Source organism: Lichtheimia ornata, assembly GCF_029851405.1.
Source record: "Lichtheimia ornata isolate CBS 291.66 chromosome Unknown scaffold00133, whole genome shotgun sequence".
Lineage (NCBI taxonomy): Eukaryota > Fungi > Mucoromycota > Mucoromycetes > Mucorales > Lichtheimiaceae > Lichtheimia > Lichtheimia ornata.
The window spans coordinates 1-21,234 of NW_026695452.1; the positions used below are offsets into that span (position 1 = coordinate 1).

General features: G+C 43.7%; 8 protein-coding genes across 8 annotated transcripts; 2 read left to right on the plus strand and 6 right to left on the minus strand.

Moving 5' to 3' along the window:
- Nucleotides 1–2,346: 2,346 nt before the first annotated feature.
- Nucleotides 2,347–3,321, minus strand: O0I10_012529 (uncharacterized protein; the record flags this gene model as incomplete). The annotated part of the gene is made up of 2 exons (XM_058492423.1): nt 2,347–2,835; nt 2,893–3,321. The coding sequence occupies 2 exons, from the start codon at nt 3,319–3,321 to the stop codon at nt 2,347–2,349; spliced, it is 918 nt and encodes a 305-aa protein (XP_058336798.1).
- Nucleotides 3,322–7,197: 3,876 nt separating this feature from the next.
- Nucleotides 7,198–8,814, minus strand: O0I10_012530 (uncharacterized protein; the record flags this gene model as incomplete). The annotated part of the gene is made up of 4 exons (XM_058492424.1): nt 7,198–7,782; nt 7,845–8,378; nt 8,459–8,500; nt 8,566–8,814. 4 exons carry the CDS (start codon nt 8,812–8,814, stop codon nt 7,198–7,200), a joined length of 1,410 nt encoding a protein of 469 aa, XP_058336799.1.
- Nucleotides 8,815–9,665: 851 nt separating this feature from the next.
- O0I10_012531 (uncharacterized protein) lies at nt 9,666–11,631 on the minus strand (the record flags this gene model as incomplete). The annotated part of the gene is made up of 4 exons (XM_058492425.1): nt 9,666–10,057; nt 10,113–10,542; nt 10,599–11,147; nt 11,329–11,631. The coding sequence occupies 4 exons, from the start codon at nt 11,629–11,631 to the stop codon at nt 9,666–9,668; spliced, it is 1,674 nt and encodes a 557-aa protein (XP_058336800.1).
- A 535-nt stretch (nt 11,632–12,166) lies between these two features.
- Nucleotides 12,167–12,815, minus strand: O0I10_012532 (uncharacterized protein; the record flags this gene model as incomplete). The annotated part of the gene is made up of 2 exons (XM_058492426.1): nt 12,167–12,698; nt 12,772–12,815. 2 exons carry the CDS (start codon nt 12,813–12,815, stop codon nt 12,167–12,169), a joined length of 576 nt encoding a protein of 191 aa, XP_058336801.1.
- A 146-nt stretch (nt 12,816–12,961) lies between these two features.
- Nucleotides 12,962–13,909, minus strand: O0I10_012533 (uncharacterized protein; the record flags this gene model as incomplete). Its single annotated transcript, XM_058492427.1, has 2 exons — nt 12,962–13,617; nt 13,681–13,909. 2 exons carry the CDS (start codon nt 13,907–13,909, stop codon nt 12,962–12,964), a joined length of 885 nt encoding a protein of 294 aa, XP_058336802.1.
- A 405-nt stretch (nt 13,910–14,314) lies between these two features.
- Nucleotides 14,315–17,014, minus strand: O0I10_012534 (uncharacterized protein; the record flags this gene model as incomplete). Its single annotated transcript, XM_058492428.1, has 4 exons — nt 14,315–16,253; nt 16,315–16,349; nt 16,417–16,857; nt 16,931–17,014. The coding sequence occupies 4 exons, from the start codon at nt 17,012–17,014 to the stop codon at nt 14,315–14,317; spliced, it is 2,499 nt and encodes an 832-aa protein (XP_058336803.1).
- A 1,041-nt stretch (nt 17,015–18,055) lies between these two features.
- On the plus strand, nt 18,056–19,532 carry O0I10_012535 (uncharacterized protein; the record flags this gene model as incomplete). Its single annotated transcript, XM_058492429.1, has 7 exons — nt 18,056–18,157; nt 18,226–18,350; nt 18,418–18,451; nt 18,528–18,769; nt 18,835–19,146; nt 19,209–19,281; nt 19,344–19,532. 7 exons carry the CDS (start codon nt 18,056–18,058, stop codon nt 19,530–19,532), a joined length of 1,077 nt encoding a protein of 358 aa, XP_058336804.1.
- A 214-nt stretch (nt 19,533–19,746) lies between these two features.
- O0I10_012536 (uncharacterized protein) lies at nt 19,747–21,207 on the plus strand (the record flags this gene model as incomplete). Its single annotated transcript, XM_058492430.1, has 5 exons — nt 19,747–19,894; nt 19,953–20,066; nt 20,117–20,480; nt 20,537–20,735; nt 20,791–21,207. 5 exons carry the CDS (start codon nt 19,747–19,749, stop codon nt 21,205–21,207), a joined length of 1,242 nt encoding a protein of 413 aa, XP_058336805.1.
- Between the last annotated feature and the right edge of the window lie 27 nt (nt 21,208–21,234).

Below are 21,234 nucleotides of genomic sequence, written 5' to 3' on the forward strand. Positions count from 1 at the left end.
GTAGCTCAACCGATGTAATCTTGTGTGAGCGTAACTCAACCAAATCAGCTCGGATCAACCTACTTTAATCATGGCAATGAATGTCTAGAGCAGGAGCATCGTCCACCTACAATAGAATGCACAAAAGTTGGGAATGCACAAAAGTGGCTATTAGCTGCCAATGTATGACCTGAAAATGAGGGTTGCGTACCTGTCATGCATGGTCCCTGAAGTCCAAACTTTTTAACCCAGTTACACAAACGCGTCCCTCTGTATCTTTTGCTCTGCCAGGGTCCAGCTACTTCACAATGAACGAAGACTACTTGTCATATAGCATCACGCACACAAACATAAAGGTGCCTGTATCTCCAAACTTTACAATCAAACGTGGGATCTTTGATAGAACAATGTGCTCGGCCTGGCCAACTGCACCTTGTGTGCAAGTTGCACGATCAAGCTTGCCAATCCCAGATTTCGCAATGTCGCTACCAGCCAAACTGGATCTGGGGGTCGACCTCTTCGACGACGACGACCAAAAAATATTTTTTGGGCTGTTTGCGACATTGAACGCGAAACTTTCACACAAGGTGCTGTTGGCCAAGCCGAGCACATTGCTCTATTTAAAACCCCACGTTTCATTGTAAAGTTTGGAGATATGGATGTCTTTATGTTGTGTGCGTGATGCTATATGAGAAGTGGTCTTTGTTCAATGCCAAATAGCTAGGCCCTGAGAGCATCTCCAATGGTTGGGAGCTAAGTTTGGTGTAACAACCTCCGGTGCTATCATAGGATGGCCATAAAAATGCCAAATTTCACAATGGTTAGGCTCTATATCTGAGTTGATCAAATAAATCAAACCTTGTACAACACGCCAACTCTTTTCACTCTTTCTCTTTCTTATTATGTTTACTCGTCGTATACTTGAATTGCTCTATGAAGATGATGAGGAACTCGAACGCCTTGAACATATTCGCCATATCAATGAATTGCTCGACTCTGAAACGATTCCAGTACGTGGTGGATCACATCCTGGTAGAAGGTATATCTACCGGAACCATCAGTTTGCACATGAGTGCTTAGTGCGAGATTACTTTGCTCCCGAGCCTGTTTACACCGAACAGCACTTTCGTAGACGCTTCAGAATGTCCAAGCGGTTATTCTTATACATAGTCGAAGAGATGAAAAAGGTCGATACACTTTTCACTCAGCGCTATGATGCTGCTATGAAGCCTGGTTTGTCCCCTTTGGTGAGGGCTACTGCTGTCATGCGTCAATTGGCATACGGTATTGGTGCAGATACTGCTGATGAGTATCTTCGAGTGGCGGAGAGCACCGCTTTGGAGTCATTGATCAAGTTTTGTGAAAACTTAAATACCATCTTCGGTGACAAATACTTGCGACAACCCAACCAACATGACGTCCAACGGTTGCTCTCAGAAAATGCAGCAAGGGGATTTCCTGGAATGCTTGGCTCCATTGACTGTATGCATTGGCAATGGGACAATTGCCCTGTTGCTTGGCATGGTGCTTACACAGGTCGCTCAAAGCATGCAAGCACAGTTCTAGAAGCTGTTGCTTCTTATGACTTGTGGATCTGGCATGCCAGTATTGGCCACCCAGGATCTTTGAACGATCTCAACATCCTTCATAGATCAAATCTCTTCAACAACATTGCTTCAGGTGAAAACCATCAATCATTTAATGCTTCTAATACCCGATCTTTTAACAACATTGCATTAGGCAACGCACCTTCGGCAACGTATACCATCAATGGCCACGAATACCATATGGGCTACTATCTTGCTGATGGAATTTACCCTGATTGGGCCACCATGATGAAAAGTTTTAGTAGTCCAGCTGGTAGAAAGCAAGAGGTAAGTCTACGTGGCATACGTTTATCTATACCATCAGCCTGATCAATGATTGGAAACTTATGTACATAGCACTACAACAAGATGCAAGAAGGTGCTCGCAAGGATGTGGAGCGTGCTTTTGGAGTGCTCCAAAAACAATTTCTCATCGTTCGCAATCCAGCACGGCTTTCAAAGCATCGAGACGTGATCAATGTTATGCGAGGATGCATCATCCTCCATAACATGATTATTGAAGATGAACGTGCTGAACCTGTTGAAGATCTGGAAGAAGATCATGTACCACTGCTTTCGATCGATAGAAATCCGGTTACCCTTGGAGAGTATAGTAGACGGTGGGAAGAAATCAAGGATCGAAGTGCCCATTTACAGCTGAGACATGATTTAATCGAGCATCTTTGGCAATGCTATGGCAATAACAACGTTTAAACGATTGAGTTACATTGTTTTTTTAAATCACTTTATCACACCTTATGGCTACTATCTAGCTCTTCGACTATTGTGTATCGAACCCAGCATCACCATCACCATTGCCACCATCACCATTCGATACGGACTGAGACTGTACTTGCTTCTTCATATATGCGTCCAAGACTTGCTGTTGGCGCATCATAAAATACTGCTTGGCGATAGGATTCATGGTCGAGGTATCTTTTGACATAATCTCAAGCTCGCATGCTTCTTGGGCGACTTCAAGCTTTTGGCGTGCAATTTTTGAAAGTTCCTGTTGCACTTCGAGCAACTCGTCAGCCTTTCTTTTGTTGGCATGCTCTTCAGCTTGCTTGGCCTTTGCCTTCTTGTTTCCCGTTGGCCTCACTTCATCTGCGACCGACTCGACAACTGCTGGCTGCGTTTTTTGTATATATCGAGTGCTGAACTTCTGGCATTCTTTGAGATACTCATAGCAATGCATGAACTGAAACTCCTTTCCTGGTTTTCCAGCTGCTGCTGTGCTCTCACGGAATAGTTGACGGGCAGCATTGATCTATAATTGTGAATAATAAGATAAGTACCATCATTGTATCAGCATTGTTTGTAATACCTCATCAGCCCCATTGCATCCACTGCGACCTTTAGCCGCCTCAACGAAGCCGATAAACTTTGAGACTTCGTACTGGATAACTTTCCACCGTGCTTCCAATGATTCAACCGAACGTACAGGACTACGATTATCAACAATCAAGCGCCAATGGTCATGAACAGACTTCCAAAAGCCAGTTCTGTTTTGGCCGGTACCAATGGCAGGATTTTCGGAAATATGGACCCAGGCTTGACATAGAGAGACTTCCTCGTTAAGTGACCAGGTCTGACCTCTTCCTCTAAATCTTGATCTTGATGAGGCAGAAGATGATGGATCATTTTCAGCAGGTGAAGGGCTATCCATTGACATCAAAGACGATGATCGAGAAAGGGTAGGTTCAGGGTGAGATGAGAAAGGGTAAGTAGTAGATTCAGGGTTGCTGCCAGACATAATAAAAGAGAAGTTTAAGAGTCAAGGTTCACTTCACAGACACAATGCATATATATATATTGAATTATAACCCATTTATTGTTATGGTTAAAGAAGATAACGTAATGCTTAGAAAGTGTTGATATGGTTAAAGGAGATAGCATAAAAGATGTGACGCGGTATTTACACGGTTTAGTCGGCGCCGTCTATTTTACACGGTTTAGCAGAAATTTTGACTCGCCGTGTAAATTGACTCTGCTCTTGACTCCACCATTGGGGATCAGACCGTGTAAAATCGGAGTCAATTTGGCACTTAGCTCCACCATTGGAGATGCTCTGATAGAGCAAAAGATTCAGACGGGCGTGTTTGTGTAACTCAGCAGTTTTGCATGAATGGAAGGGCCAATGTATGATACCACATACACTATTCAGTACCAGCAGCTAATAGTCATTTCCTCCCATTTCCAACTGTTGCCCATTCTATGACATGTGAACGATTCTCCTGCTCCAGCCGAGCATTTCCATCATTCAAGTTTCTTGATCCGAGCTGATTTGACTGAGCTACGCTGAAACAGCAAACGTGAAAATTATTGAATTCGCAGACCCTGCGAATGTCTCCGTCTTTCAAACTTTTGGACGCCCCCATTCAAAATCCCCAAATGAAGCATGAAGTTTTTATTAGAAAAAGTTGATCAGCATGCTCGAGAGCACCCTTCTGATCAATTTTCAAGTTGGAAGTGAGCAACTTCGGGGCGGTGGGCCGTCCGCTCTTTTGTTGCCCATCATCCACCGTTTGGGCACTCCCGCATTCAAGACATCCTTAATGAAGTGTATGGTTTTTAAATGAATGAAGTTGATCAGCATGTTGCAGCGAACCTTCTGACAAAGTTTCAGGTTCGAAATGGGGAATCCCAAGATACTACATAGTGTTTCGATGAATCATGAATCTGGGGCTGACCTGCATTCCGACTTACATAGTAAACCCCACATTATACCCTCCCATTCCAATCTTTATAATGAAGCATGAGGTCTTTTTTAGAGAAACGTGATCAGTATGTTCACGAGCACCTTGTCTGAAAGTTTCAGGATCACGAGGGGCAATCTCATAATCAAGGTTTGGATGTACATTGTTCATGCATTTATACAAGAGGTGTCGCCTATTTAATTTCGCACTTCTTCCACTCACACTTTATTCCCTCTTCCTCCCATTCTCAACTGTTGGTGCATTCAAGTATACAACTACCACCTGCATCCTGCTTCAGCCCATCATGTCAAGCCTGCCGTTGTCTTTAACCGATTGTCTTTGCCTGAATGGCAAGTCCATGGCGTGTGCACCCCACTACAACACCCGCGTTTCTTGACACTTCACCTTCTCTTGTACATTCGTCTACCACGACCAATCGAAACAGCATTCATTGCAGCAATTGCTATTAGCAAGGCTTTTACTCCTTGGTCTCAAACAGCGTTCTTTACTTGAAGCAACTCGCCTTACAGCCTTGTTTACGTGAACAGCAAATTAGCCACCATACAGAAGCAGCTTTATTTACGCGCATCAGCTTGCATCAATACATACGACTCCCTATGGATGATACTTATCAGCTATCGAATACATAACAACTGCAATGGATACATAGTATGAGGATGGGTGCAATCAAGCGCAATGATGAGGAATCATGGGATGTTGTTTTGATTACTTGGGACTTCGTCAGCATGAATGAAGGATGGATCATACCACGTGGATACACCAAAGGATGGAGATGGGTTGGATGGAATTGACGAAAGGCGTCTTACAGCCACGGATGATGCTCAAGTTTAATCACGCAGCAACTACTATGCAGTCATGGATGAAGGCAACAACCAAGAATACAATGACACAATTACCCTCGTTGACTCCACGCGATTCACCCGCATCGTATTCAATTTGCAATGCTGTTCCTTTATCATGACGATGCCACCGCTTTCCGTTCTGAGACGACCTCTCAAAAGAACACCTTATATCACGTACCCTTAAGCACAACTGATGGATGATGGATGTTACCAGCTTGTTCATCTCAAATCGTGATTTATGCATGGACAATCAAGTTCATCGAGACTCTTTGTGAAGGCGCCCCCACAATCCATCAGCTCATCACGGCCCCAGCAATTCTATCACTCTTTTCTTGATCACAGACCACTATGATTGCTGGCACCTTCAGTGCACGATCAGACGTAAGTATCATAGCGGATGACCTTATCCAGTGAGCAATCCCTCATGTGCTAATATTTATGATGATCTTTAGTGTTTCATTGTTATCCTACTCTCATTGTCGTTGTTGTCATTGTGATACTGTATTTGGCTCTCTTATTAAGGTAAGGTCGAACCATTTCGCATGATAAGACTTGTGCTCATATAGTCTTTTGATGTAGTTACCTGCCGAGATGCATGTGCAAGTTTGGATTAGGTGGCACGTGGCACATTGTACAACAGTACGCATGGGAGTGGTGTAGCGGCTTTCTATTACCGGCAGCTCCTTTGATGGGACTCTACCAGCTCACGTCTCTTGCAAGTGAATCATGTCATCAACCAACAACAGCCAGCATGCAAAACGTCCATATCTTAGGAGTCATCCAAATTTTTCGAACATCTGGTGGTTCTCGTTTGTGACAATTCCTATGAAGAGCATTCATCGAACTCTTTGCTTATGGGTGGATCGTATCATTATCAACATGCAACGCCGATATCTTTTGGTGTCAACAAGTTTATGTCATCGCCTGGTGAACCTTTATGGGCAATTCGTTTGATGGATATCCTGCAACGTACGTCCCTTATAGGTGACCTATGTCAGCAACAATCAGTAACGTGGTGGTGTGTATGGTAGGATTTGTAATAAGAGTAAGTGTTACTTTGTGTGGATGTGTTTAATCAGAGAAGAACAAGGCAACTAAGATTGGATCGTAGCCAGGGCAACCATACACGAGCTGGATCTAGATGATGGGTATACGTGATTGATCATGGACACGGCAAGAACAAATCCAAGGCTATATTTCCTTTCATTGTCGTAGGTAAGCTTGTGTTTTGCAGCCCCCTTCACCAATTCGGGTTTGCCATTTTCTAACACTTTTTGATACTTAGGCAAGTCTGCCACATTTGCATCCTTAATCGTGTCCAAGCCCTCTGTATACCATATGAGAGATTGTCCATATCCAACACTCTTTGACCCTGAAACATATGCGCCTCTTTATTTCACTAATCAACATGAACAAGGTGATTGCCTGTTTTCAGCACGCTTCATACAGCAGCAACCACGACCATCAAAGTGATCCCACTACATGAACGACAACATGCTCTATACCATCATGCAAGCTCAAATCAATCACATCCGATTATAACCATCGCTCGCTGTTTCTCCCCCTGCAATGCAATCTCTACTACTGTAAACATCTCATGCTTGTAAATACCCTCTTTTCCTCATTGTTCCATTGTACAAGTTTCCATAAACAAGCTAGCTACGTAATTGATGCAAGTGGGTAATAAAGAAAGGCCTGCTTCTAGCTACTTTCCCATAGTCATCGTCATAAGACATATCCGAGGCTCACCTCAAAACCAGGAGAACGGGTTCATTTACATAGGCTCTCTTTTAAATGACAACGAGAGACGGGACCTCGTCAACAAGCATCTTATTGCCAAGACAAAGGCAAAGAATGCTTTGATTTACACACACATGACCTGTGAAGTACTGTAAATAGACATACCATGCACACGTTTCACTATATCATACATCGTGGCAGATACTACTAATAAGTATGAGTTGGGATAATCAAGAACGTCAAATCAGCAATTTATTTTGTGAACAATGGGAACAATCAAATTAAGGATGTAAAGAGATATATAAGTATCAAAGGGTGACCTGCACCTATTTACCACTTGTCTTGGTGATCATGGCCTTTTTTCCCTCCATGCTTCTTGTGATCCTTCGATCCTTTGTGTCCTTTTCCTTTTCCTTTTCCTTTATAATGACCCCATTCTTTCTCCTCTGCAACGATATACAATGTTCCTGTAGGTGCAGGCGTTTCGCTATCGGTGGCACTGGGTTCGGTCACACTATCGCTATTGGTAGCACCGGGTTCGACCCCACTATCAGTAGGTGTTGGCACTGGTACTTCTTTGTTGCCTTTTGGAAGACAACCAATAAAGCTCGGGCATCCAGCTGCAGCCCAATCATGGATCTCCACTCCCGCTGAAGGATCAAGCCAATTGTAATCAAGGCCGATGACTGTGCCTGCAAAGTTGCCTGTATTGCCATCACGAATATGGGCACGAGGTGCAATCACTAATCCTTCAAACTGCGAGCCTGTTTCACGATTGATAGTGAATTCGCCATCAGGATAGTAGTCGCCATTCTCGTCAACAGGATAAAAGTTGAAGATTGCTTTGCAATTGTTGAATCCATAGGCTGGAGCATTTGAGTTGAGGGTAATAGTGCTGCCTGCAGTAACAGGGACCTACAGTAGGATGATAATAGGTTACACTAAAGGAAGAAATTCATGCAGCAGCCAACACTTACATTGAAGATAACAGTGTCCGTATAAGCAGGTACATCGCCAGAAGGACCATTCCAATTACCATTGCCAAAGAATATCTCTTCAGGATCGCTCGAACCACAAGATCCATTGCCACAAGTATTAAACTGGAAAACGTGGACACCACCATTGTCGACACCTGGCACTGCGGTCACCACACCACCCCGATTCAAGACACGATTGGCAGAAAGAGCTGCAAGCTGCTGAGAAAGGTCATTGGCTTCTTGGATCGATTGAGGAAAGTCAAAGTGGCCTGTGCCCTCATTCGTAATCACACGGCATCCTGCCAACTGCTGGTCGTATTGGCCTGCATCACCGTTACCAGCAATCAAGTTGTCACCACGCAAATGGGTACCCGAAGTAGTAGAGTCGCCACCAATGACAAGACCAACACTACCAAAGGAAGAGGTTTCATCGGCAGCGCAATTGATATCGTGGTTGGCATTGACGATGTAGTTGGGTGCATGGAAGTTGCCACCGACAGCCAAAGGACCAAGGATGTCTTGCCCTGTACCACCCTGTTTGCGTTTCAAATGATTGAGATTAGCGATGCTCATCCATAGCACCATCATCAATGTGTATTTGAAATAAAACGTACCGTAAAGAAATCGCCAAAGAATATACCCGTAAAGTGAAGTATCTTTGTTATGATGGTTTTAGCTTTTGCATGTCAACTTTGTGGAGATGCTATGTACACCTTCTTACCTCCTCACCAAGCAAGCTATCGCCAACCGCAGGACATTCAACGACGTCTGATACTAGAGACACCCCGCTTGTTGGTACTTCTTCAGTCGTAGTCTCGTTGATGGGAGGTGGTGGCTTCTCGGTTACTACTTGGTAATGGATTTCTTCTACATCCTCGTATCTATCCTTGTGATGCCACCTGTTGCCAGGCAACCCTTGTGTATATGCCAATAATGCTGCGGCATAGATGCCGATACCAAGAAACTTCATAATGTTATGCTTGCAAGTAAAATGTTGCTTGACATTTAAATACACAGTGCTTGCTTGTATTTATAGGCGTATGAGGATATCAAAACGCTGCCGTAACCATGATGATGCTCTATTTGTTAATGCTGGATACTTAATCAATATTTCAAATAAGCAAGACTTAAGATTTGCTTGGTCCAAATTCCACTACCCGGGCTGCTGGTACAGTCAAATGATCTAGCATCGACGATGAGGGCGATTGTATATTCCAATGATAGTTCGAATTGCTCATTAGTATCCTCTGATTATTGCCTTTGTTTCATAGCCGGCTATCATGCTAATTTCCTTGGGAAAAAAGAAACAACGTTCATATTGTGTCGACCTTTATAGAGCTCATAAAGAGTATAGCTATAGGTTTTTGTGCTATCCTTATTATAGTTGCTCAGTAAATCACCGGCCGCTCCTTTCATGCATCCCCAAAATGGTTGAAAACCTTAAAACTTTTGCTTCAACATAGGTTGCAGAGATTGCCAATTGCCTTGGATACTAGGTTGGATCCAGGGATACAATAGCAACGAAGCTTTTATCATTACGAGAATAGCAATGTATCATTATTACCAAAGCCCTTGAGGGGTCACGCATTCGAATTCTTCAGTTGATCTACATAAAACGCACGAACTCAAAGATTCGGCATCCATTCCACCAACAATGAAACTTAAGTAATCATGAGGGCTATGCACAATGATGACCCATCTTTTTCACTCGCACTTGATAAAGCAAGGTAAAGGTATTTGTTGGGGGATATTATTATTGCTATCTATCATCTGCCTCTATAGGTACTACTACTACCCTTACATATCCACTCTAATTTGCTATTACCAGCTCTTGTCAAACTTATCATAGCCCTTGCCTCCTTTCTTCTTGTGCTTTTTCTCTTTGCTCTTCTTCTCGTAACCACCATGATAGCCATCATCCCCTTTGTTCTTCTCGCCAATGACATAAACTGTTTGCGTAGGACCAGGAAGTTGCTCTGTTATAGTAATGGTATCGGCTGTATCGGGTTGTTTAATTGTCTCGGTGGTTGTCTCAGTGGTCGTATCGGTTGTTGTGAGGGTGATTGTTCTAGCGTTGTTATCACAAGTGGCTTCAGTTGTTGTTACTGTGATTGTTCTTGCAACATCATTATCATTATTATCACAAGTGGACTCCGTTGTCGTCTCGGTGGTTGTGGTTGTGATTGTTCTATCATTATTATCACAAGTGGGCTCTTCGTTCGTTTGTGTTAGTTTCAAAAGCAACGTTGGTCTCTGTAGGTTCATTACCTGGGACAGGCGTTACAGTAATGGTATCAGGATGTGGTGTAACGGAAGGTTCATCGGTGATAGTGGGCTCTGGTGGGTTAACGATAACATTACCACCATCACCTGGAAGGCAACCAGCATAATTAGAACATCCAGCCGCTCTCCAATCATGGATTTCGACGCCTGCTGATTGATCAAGCCAATCATAATCAAGACCAACCACTGTGCCTGCAAAGTTGCCTGTATTGCCATCACGAATGTGAGCACGTGGTGCAATCACTAATCCTTCGAATTGTGATCCTGTTTCACGATGGATGGTGATTTCACCATTAGGATCAAAGTCGCCATTTGCATCAACAGGGTAAAAGTTATAAATGGCATTGCAGCTGTTGAAGCCATGAGTAGGTGCATTTGTACGTAAAGTGATTGTGTCGCCTGAAGTAACAGGTACCTAATCATGTGATGGGGTTACACCAAGAAAATTCATGCAGCTATAATACCACTTACGTTGAAGACTACAGTGTGGGTATTGGATGGGACATCACCATTGGGTCCATTCCAATTGCCAATGCCAAAGAAAATTTCATCAGGTGTGGATGCAACACTATCACTCACACCACACGATGCAGCTCGGCACGTGTTAAAGTGGAAAACCTTAAAGTTGTCGTCTTCGTTATCCTGCAATGATGACACTACACCATTCGTACCCAGGACATGGTTGGTATCCAAGCTTGCCAATGTTCGTGACAATGCCTCAGCATCACTGGATGATCGGGGGAAATCAAAGTAGCCCGTGGCTTCATCAACAATCACACGGCATCCTGCCAATTGCTGGTCAAATTGGCTCTCATCACCATCACCAGCAATCAAGTCATCGCCACGCACATGGGTGCCGGAAGTAGTAGAGTCGCCACCAATTACGAGACCAATACTATCAAAGGAAGAGGTTTCATCGGCAGCACAATTGATATCATGGTTGGCGTTAACGATGTAGTTGGGTGCATGGAAGTTGCCACCAACAGCCAAAGGACCAAGAATGTCTTGCCCTGTACCACCCTATGTAAAAAATCAATGAATCGAACGCCTCTATAGAATCAAATCTACCCCTCTGCATTTGCATGGATGGCTTACAGTGTGGAAGTCTCCGTAGAAGATACCTGTAAAGTGCAATAGCTATCAACAAGAACCTGTGTTAGGAGGTATATAGTAATAGCAAAGCGTGATGATGATGATTTACTTCTTCACCAAATAGAGTATTGGGTGTTAATGGGCATTCCCCAGGCAATTCCTCTATGCCAGGGACAATGCCAACACCAGTTCCCTCAGCGGGTGACGCTGTGTGTACTACTGTCTCAACTTCGGTGGCGACATAATCAGTGATGGTGGTGATCTTGCCAGGGTATATTTTATGGTGGATTTCTTTATGCTCCTTCCCTTTATGATGCCATTCGTGCTTATTGCCATGTCCATGCCCACCAGGCAAGGCGTAGATGGATGTCAACAATGCTGCTGCATAAGCGGTTATGCCAAGGAACTTCATTTGTGGGGAAGCAAAGAGCAAAGAAAATGAGATGTGGATGTACGCTGCTCGATTTTATCCGAATTTAGCTTGTTCTTAAAGGATGACAACATAAAAGAAATATCCCGAATCGGCAAGATTGTGTATGTATGTGATCAGCCCTGGAATTGGGATAGACCTACTTAGGATCGAAACCTGTACGTAAGATGGAGTGCACCATGTCGTTGTTTATCGCCACTCTTTCTCACACAAAACATTCCACAGATCAAGTAATCATACGAATCGGCGATAATTAGTTTGTATGCAAAGCTATTGTATTGATCTATCTTCCCACTCATAAATGCTGTTCCACGTATTCGGGTTGTTTTCGTGTTCGAAAATGATCAAGTAGTCCTCCCCATTTATGCATTCCTCCGATACGAAGCATATGACTTATAGTAAGAAGGGTATATATTTATTGCTCTGCTCTTGAACATGATCTCTCTTAAGGGGACTAGATCAGAGGTACCAAAAACTCGGGATAGCAGTTTTATTTCTAACATCGGGGAATTCACCCTTATTTTGGCCGTTCCTTGGGTACTTGGGGAAACTGCAATGATTTGAGTGCTTCTCCTGCTCGCTTCTTCTCTGCACGTCTTGTCATCTCACGCTGTCTTAGATAATAATAGTCGCGTTGTAATATAAAACGAATAGGTTGAGGTGGTGGTGAAGGAGTAGTGAACGTGGGTGTTGTTGGTGTTGAAGGATCCTTTTCATCTTGTTTCTTCTCATCATTATCCTCGTGTTTTTTGTCATTGTCATCCTTTTCATCCTTCTTGTCCTTTTCTTTGTCTTCATCCTTCTTGTCCTTTTTCCTCCAAGCATTCCATGCTGATCCAATACTTGCTACCAAATCAGATACGCTATCACTCTCGACTGGTGGCTGATCGTCTTTGTTGAACTTTTTCTTTGTTGGTGATTTGGGCGATGGAGAGGAGGAACCCCCGGTCTTTGTACAGAAATGAGTGTCGCCAAGATGGGATCGACAAATGTAGAACCAGTCTGCATTGCTGTTGTCGGCGGTTGTTAAGACGACTTGGGTGAACTTGCTGCACACAAAACATGGCCGTTCTTGGGCTGCCAATTTGGCAACGTACAGATTCATTCCGGTGGTGTATATACAAAGAAGTGTTCCAGCAATGCTTGTAGTGCCACAATCCCGCCATTTTTTCCTTTCTCTCTCTCTGTATCCATGGTTACACACATCTGCAATGCACTGCACTGCCAATCATCCCACTACATCCATGTAATAATAAACAACAAATATGCCTGTTGTTGCCATGTTTTGCTTTATACGCTATACACATGTCTCCTATTTCTTTGTCATTGTGATGGTAACAGGTTGATGAACTTGAGGGAGGGTCACACGATGATGTCCATTCTCGGAAGTTTGTACTTGCACTTTATCTTGAAGAGCAGCAGGTGATGTCTTGATGGCAACACCTTTGGGATACATTTGTTTAGATAAGTACCAAACAACATCTTTGGGATTATCCGTTTTGATGGTTGCTTCATACGCCATTTTCTTTTGATCAAACGATTCTTTCTTGATGCATGCACTGTGATGCAAGGGCGGAAACCCGTACTTGTTCATGAACTCGGTTACTCGCACAATAGTTTGAGGAATATGGTTGGCCATTAGCTTCATAAAGGATCCAGGCAATGAGCCCCCAAACTCGGTCTTGTTGACATAGGTCATAGCAATGCCTTGTGGATCTTTACGAATATACCATCCTGCGATATGAAGCGTGCCTCGTACACAACCTTGAACAGGTGGTACTGCTTGATCATCTTTTACTGAAGTCATCGTCGCCATGATAGCATTCTCATCCTCGAAATGATCCACTTTGGCATATAAACAAAAGTCTCGGGGTGCAACAGGCCATGGTGCCTTGTATTTTGTCCAATACAATCCTTCACCTGGTCCAACCATGCGACGTTGTTCAGCTTTGTCAAATGATGGATCCCCTGTAAAGTAAAACATAGGAGTGAGATATATAATTCCTCTAGTACTCCTTCTTGGAAGCTTACACATTGGGCGTACGAGAGTGGAAGTGGCAACCGCTGCACATTGTTCATACGTAAATGAGGATGTCTTGAAGACATAATCACCTCGAATCATTTTGCCATCGTCTCTGGCATATATTTTAATCCCATTTTTTTCTCCTTGTGGGGTCCATCCTTCTAAACTAGTACTGGTCAGCTCGCGTGTCCATGTTGTAGCCTTGTGGATTGCTTCAGTATGTTGCTCGATAGTCATGGGGTTGGGGAAAGATAACAATGAAAATGATTATGGAACGTTCCTGATCCATTTATATGTACGTAGATACGAATACAAAAAAGCATATGATTCAATGATGCGATTTCAAAAAAGACCATCGAAAACACATATATCATGAACCTGATGTCATATACGACAAGTATATTATATAGTGCGTCTTGATTTTTTTATTTGCTCAGTTTATCTCTTTTGAAAACCTTGTTGGATGGGTGGGTGTTTGGGGGGGGGGAAGAAAAGGGATGGGCGGAGTGCATATGATGTGTACTATGGGGAAAGAGAAAAAGGTATACAGCAGCTTAGATAGGGCGGCTGATTCTTTCTTGTCCAGCATTAAAAAAATTCAGCGCATGATGGATGAAAGCAATAACGAACGATCGATCAAGATTATATCTGTTGCTTATTGAGAACAGCAATGGAGTGTCTTGCAGGTGTATTTGCCGAAGTTGTGTAATTCCAAAGACGTGCGTACATGCTGGATCGCTTGGTATTAGAATAACTGCCGAGAGAGGTAGCTGATGTAATGGATGAGGCATAGCTCTCTGCTGAGTCTCTTCGATCGGTCGTTGTGGGCGACGTCACTGTCGTCATCAAGGAGGTTCTTCGATGCAACGATGCACGGGGGGATAAGGGCATGTTGGCAGTTTCGTATTCGGCTAACTTGACCTTGGCCTCGGCTAACAACTTTTCCAACTCGCGGCACCGCAACTCGCTTTCAACGTATTTGGATTCATATTCGGATCGTGGTTCGGCATGAGATGTAGCAGTGCTACTTGCAGGGGCTGATGGTCTACGTGTTGCTGCTGCTGCTGGTTGTGGATCAAACAAGAGCCGATGAGCAGTAAACACCTCTTCAGTAAATGATGATCGTGGTAATAAATATTCCTTCTTTTCTTTCTCGAGCGTTTCAATACGTTGATTAAGTCGTTCCATGTCCTTGGCTAATGCCATCTTTTCATACTCGAGTTCAGCTTGTGTACGTTTGGCAGCCATACTCTTTTCCATCAGCTCCTCGTTCTCCTTGGCAAGTTCCTCGTGCTCCTGCAGCAGATGCTCCTTGTCTACATGCATTTGCTCAACAGTGGATTGAAGCTGACAAAGTTGCTCATTCAATTGCTCTTGTCGGCTTTGAGCATCCATCAAATCTCGCTCTGCTTGGCTGTATTGTGCTGTCAACTGCTCATATCTTTGATTCAATTCATAGTTGGCGTGTTTGACAACTGCCAGCTCCGATGTCATCTCACGTGGTTGTTGTTGTTGTTGTTGTTGTCCACTTGTGCTATTGCGCTTGTTCTGCTTTGACCTTTCCTTTTTGGATTCAGATGTCGTCTTGTTTGCTGTGCTATCTTCAACATGTCGACTTGGATCCTGAGCCAGGGCAGTGGCAACAAGTGCACCAAAGTCACCACTCATCCTCAACGAGTTGACAAAGGACTTGTAGTGTTCACCATCTTCTTCACCATTGGCAGCAGCACTGGCAGCACCTTTGACTTGAGCCAACTTTAACTTGTATTTCTTGATCTTCTTTTCCAAAACAGCATTGCGTTTGGATAACTTGGTACGCTCATTGTCTTGATCAAGTTCCTTCAGCTTCATAGCTGTCATGGTCTCATTGAGTTGTGAGTGCTCTTTTTGTAGCTGAGATAAGGCTGTAACCAGGTCCTCAATTTGCTGATGAAGCACTGAAACGGGGGATGATGTTGTTGTTGTTGTTGTGATGATAGATGATGGGGTTGTGGGTGAAGTAGGCGTAGCTGGTGTAGAAGTAGTGGCCCAATTAAACCAAGATTCACGCCGTGATGGCTTTTTGGTATTGTTGGCTTTTTCAAGTTGAACCGCCACGAGTTGTTGTGCACGTTCTCGCTCATCTTCAAGCTGTCGTCGATAAGTTTGAGCCAAAGTGTCCAATTTAGCAGGTGTCACAGCCGATTGATGATCTTCAGGAAGAGTGAAGCCATCATCATCCTTGTCCAATAGGCTGGATTGTGTCAAGTGTGATAAAAGTGATTCAAACGTCGTGAGTGTAAGTAACTTGTCATGGTGCTTGTGCATGATAGACAACGCCACTCTCATCATGGTAAGGATAGCGCCTTGAGCAAAGACGAAATCGTACATGCGCACCACCAGATTGGTAGGAAGACAAGGAACGAAGCATGTCAAGAACCACTGAGAAGCGTACATGGGTGGATGCATTCCATGGGTAGTCAAGTGCTCGGCAAGTGTAGGGAATTGTTGCTCTAGTAAGTATTGGAATTGGTGCAGGCGTAAATGCAAGCCCTCCATGTTGAGCATAAATAGCGTGCGTAGTCCATGGACTTCCATCAATCTAAGGAGTTGATTTGTTTTCTTAGCCCAATCATGCCGATCGAAGGAGAAGAGATTCATACCTGACAAATGTACAAAACGCCTGCTTTTCATCCATCTAAGAATAAACATTGGCATCAGTAATCATAATAGAAACGGGCGATCATGATAAATCAACGACTTACCACTAATAAAAGTGGACGAACAAGCATCAAAAGTCCCTGGCAATAGCCCACATGAGCATCATAGACACTGTACGCCTTGAGTAAACGAGCAGTGGATTCATCTTGACCAGCCATCTTGACATCTTTCTCAATAAGGCGCTCATAAGAGGAAATGCCCATATCGCCTTCGACAAGTCGATCGTACATGGCAGCCAAGTGAGTATCGCATGACTGAGCAAGTGCTTGCCACACAACAGCACGATGCACTGCAGGGATTCCCCCCTCTTTGCCCGGTAGTCGATTTGCTAGTAGCCGGCTCAATACATCAGCGTCACGATAGTTATCCACCACTGATTTCCAATATGCATCAAGAGACTCAGTATCCAATGTATCAATGCATGTCGCCTTGGGATCAGCTGCAAGTCGTTGTTGCTGTTGCTCCACATGGGATCGTATATCATTCTATTCACAACCCCACCTCATAGCGTCAATAAAACAAGCCAACCCTCAACACTTGAGCGTGTCGTCTTTTTACCTCGAGCATACTGGGCTCATTAGGAACACTGTCATCTTGAAGCTGTGACTCAAGTTGGGTCGCGTTGCTTGTGGAATCGTCCATTGCTGCCATGTTCAAACGATAAAGTAATTAGGTGCTTTTGACGCACAATTGCCGGAAAGAAAGAGCGAGGGAGAGAGAGATAGAGTGAGAGTGAGAAAGATAAAAAGTGGAAGGTGATAAAAAGATGGGCCAAATTAAGCCTGCATTCAAATTCGTGCGACGTCAGTAAAGATGATGATGATGAAGGATATTAAAGCGTTCTTTTTTACCTGAAGATTAAAAGGTTATAAAGAAATCAAGAGAGTGAGAGAGAGGAAAAAGGGAGGGAGAGCAAGTTTATCGCATGGGAGCACGAGATGTTAAATAGGAACCAAGAGAGCAGTTGTACCCCTATCAGGAGGAAGGGGTTCGTTTGGCAAGGAAGGATCACACATCTCTCACACACTTTGTGCTGACATTTTGAGGTGTGGTTATACTCAGTTACTGCAGAATCACACTGCTGAGTGTACAAGGCAACGCAATTTTTAAGGAGATGAGCTTGTTGCCTGGATACCCGCCCTTGTGCAATTGACATCCATACACTGAAATGAGGGATTACGAGGGGTGACATCCACGAGGAAAGGAGAGTTAAATCAAATTGGCATCTTTTTTATCTTCTTCGAGATCTACATGAAGATACCAAGGTCTCTATTTCTTTATTATTGCATATGTACCTATACATTCAATGTAGGATGATGGATCAACAAACGAAATTGATGCATTATTGGATTATGCTACTACTATTGATTGATGTATCGAATCCACGCACTTGACGATCCTATCAAGGCATGTAGAAGAAAAGCAATTGCATCTGAGGGAGATGATAATAATGAAGACCCTCCCTCATCTTGCAATACATCATTTATTATCCATGTCATTCACACTACATCAACGATCGATAGGATTGGGAAAAATCTCTATATGGATCAATGGCGGAGGCTGCGGTCAGGCACAATGGTGGGACAAAGAGATGTGATTGTGTGGTCGGCATCTCTCTCTCACTCTCTCTTTGTGTGTGGATTTTTCAGCTTTCCCTTTTCTTTGTTATATACCTTTTCGACCATGGTAGACACGGACCGTCAGCCACGTCGACGCTATTTTGGTGGCGTCTGTGCGCTGATTGCCGTCGTTTTCATTTGGGTCAGCTCGTCATTTGCCATGAATGTAAGGACACCCATGATAAGAAGAGCCACCAACATGTTGTTCCAGCATGCCCATTGGATTCTATATAGAGCATATTTGGCGATCAAGAATACAACAAGCCGTTTCTTATTACCTATCTCAACACCGCCACCTTCTCCTGTTATTTATTGCCGCTTCTCTTTGTAAGGAAACGGTCGTCCGAGGAGTATGCAAAGTCGGTATATTGCATTGTTATACATGCATCCCTTGTGCAATGCTAACAAGATCCGCTGCTTCCATAGATTAATCATTCGTGATTCGGAATCCAATAACGAGGTGAGGCGAATGCAATGCTGTGGATGGGGGAAGGAAAAAGGGGGGTAGAGGATGTTGACGGATTCTATTCGTATAGCAACAGCAACATGGCGACATCAACAACAGCAAACTCAGTACTACAGAGACAATCAAGCTTAGCTTTGCTTTCTGTATCCTTTGGTTCTGTGCCAATTACACTACCAATGCCAGTCTCGCTTATACCACAGTTGGCAGCAGCACCATCCTTTCATCCACATCGGGCTTGTTTACCCTTGCTATTGGTGCCTTGTTCCATGTCGAAAGGTTCTCGCTTGTGCGAGTGGTCGCAGTATGTCTTAGGTATGCACAATCATTCAATTGAAGCCGTCATGGATGTTGTATTGATCAACCCCACATCACAACAGCTTTTTAGGAGTGGTGCTGGTTTCGCATTCGGATACCAGTGAACCAAGTGATGCCCCGTTGCTAGGCGACATGTTGGCTCTTGCAGGTGCTTTCTTTTATGGTTGCTATACCACATTACTCAAGCTGCGTATTGGTGATGAATCCCGTATCAACATGCCTTTGTTCTTTGGATTTGTGGGTGCATTCAATATCCTGCTCTTGTGGCCCTTTTTCTTCATCCTCCATTTTACCGGTGTGGAAACCTTTCAGATACCCCATGGATCAATCCTATGGGCTACTATCCTCTTGAATGCATTCATTGGAACGTTTTTGTAAGTCAACAACATGCGTTATCCGCTATGATCATTGTATTCATATCTCGTATTTCTACTAGATCTGATTATCTATGGCTTTTGGCTATGTTAATGACTTCACCTTTGGTGGTGACCCTTGGCATTTCTTTAACGGTAAGTCATCCTCATCTATCATCGAGCTATCACTCATTGACCACATGCATTATTATTATTAGATCCCGCTGGCTCTGGTTGGGGATGTCTTATTCAAGCAAATTGTGCCTGGATTGCAGTATGCAGCAGGAGCGATCCTTGTATTGATTGGATTCTTTGCAGTGAATACTGTAACCCTTTCTGATGTAGAACAAGAAGCTACTTATGCAGATAGAACACTTGTATCTCAGGATGATGATAATGACGAATAATTATTGTACATAAAGGACTATCCATTGACCAACGAAATCATGACAGCATTTCATCCAATGTGCGTGTGGAGTCGAAAAAGTCCGCTTGCTTAATCGAAGAGAGATATCCATCCATTGGCGTGTAATAGCGCTTGCTGCTCTTTGGCTAATTCACATACCTATCTCCCCCCTTCCCTCTTCCTCCTCCTCCTCCTCCTACTCAACACGTCCCACGATGAAGAGCCTTCTCTTAATTGTAGCGCTCATCATTGGCACCTGTACTACCATATTCGCAAAGTCGGTGACCGGTAACCGCGTTCTTGTTCTCTTGGACGACCTTGCTGAAAAGGACCAATACTCGCGATTCTGGCAATCGCTTCAAGGTCAGTTACAACCAACCCCATTCTTTCGCGTCATCCTGGACTTATGCATAAATAACAGATCGTGAATTCGAGCTTTCTTTTGTCACTCAAACTGATGACCGACCGACTATTCTTCAACGCTTTGGCGAATATCAATTTGATCATGTTATCCACTTTGCATCCAAGTCAAAAGGTAAAAAGGACCTGTTTTAGGGATACAAAGGTATTCACATTGTAGGATAGATATTGGCAAGCATGCAAGCATTGGAAATGTACAACTCGTCAAGTTTGTGAACGAGGGCGGCAACTTGTTGGTAGCGACATCCACCGAACCATCCTCAGCTGTGCGCGATTTGGCAGCCGAATTCGACATTGAATTAGGCGATGATGAGATTGATATGCAACAAATCGATGACGTCTCTTCCCGTGTCATTGGCGACGATATCGATGTGCCCGTATTGTTCACTGGTGTCGATCTTTCTTTGGGTCAATCGCCCATGTTGAATCGCATTTTGAGTACAGCCAAGGCCGATCTTGCTGCTGCTATGCAAGGAAGAAATTCAGCACGAGCTACATTTGTTGGATCGCGTGACATGTTCTCGGATAGGTAAAGAAAAAAGGATGATCATTATGTGGTATGGGGGACTAATCACGATGAGACAGCTACTTCGAAAAGAAGGTGGAGCAAACTCGTCCTAATGGCACCGCCAAGAGAATGATCACCAGTGGCAATGCAGCATTTGTCAATGAATTGACCAAGTGGACTTTCCAAGAAAAGAATGTGCTCAAGGTCGTGAGTCACCATCATCACAAGGCAAATGAGACTGGTCAGCCCGACGCTTATCGTGTTATGGATGAAATGGTAAACTTAAAAGAGGGATCATTGACAAGATTATTATATTAATGTCAAATGCTAGGTGTATACAATTGAAATTGCTGAGTATGCCAATGACAAATGGGTACCCTACAAAGCCAAGGATATCCAATTGGAGATCATCATGCTTGATCCCTACATTCGTACCACTTTGAAGCAATCCCGCGTCGCTCCTGAACATCACTATGGTCGCTTCACTGCTCACGTGCGTCTTCCCGATGTGTATGGTGTTTTTACTTTCAAGGTCAACTACAAGCGTCCTGGATTGACTTATCTTTTGGCCGAAGATGTGGTAGCAATCAAGCCTTTCCGACACAATGAGTATCCTCGTTTCCTTTCTGCTGCCTATCCTTATTACGCATCTGTTGGAAGCATGATTGTTGGATTCCTTGTCTTCAGCGCAGTCTGGTTATCTACCTGGGGTGGCAAGGATCTCAAACAAAAGCAAAAGGCACAATAAAGGAATGGATTTGTTGTAGTATATGCG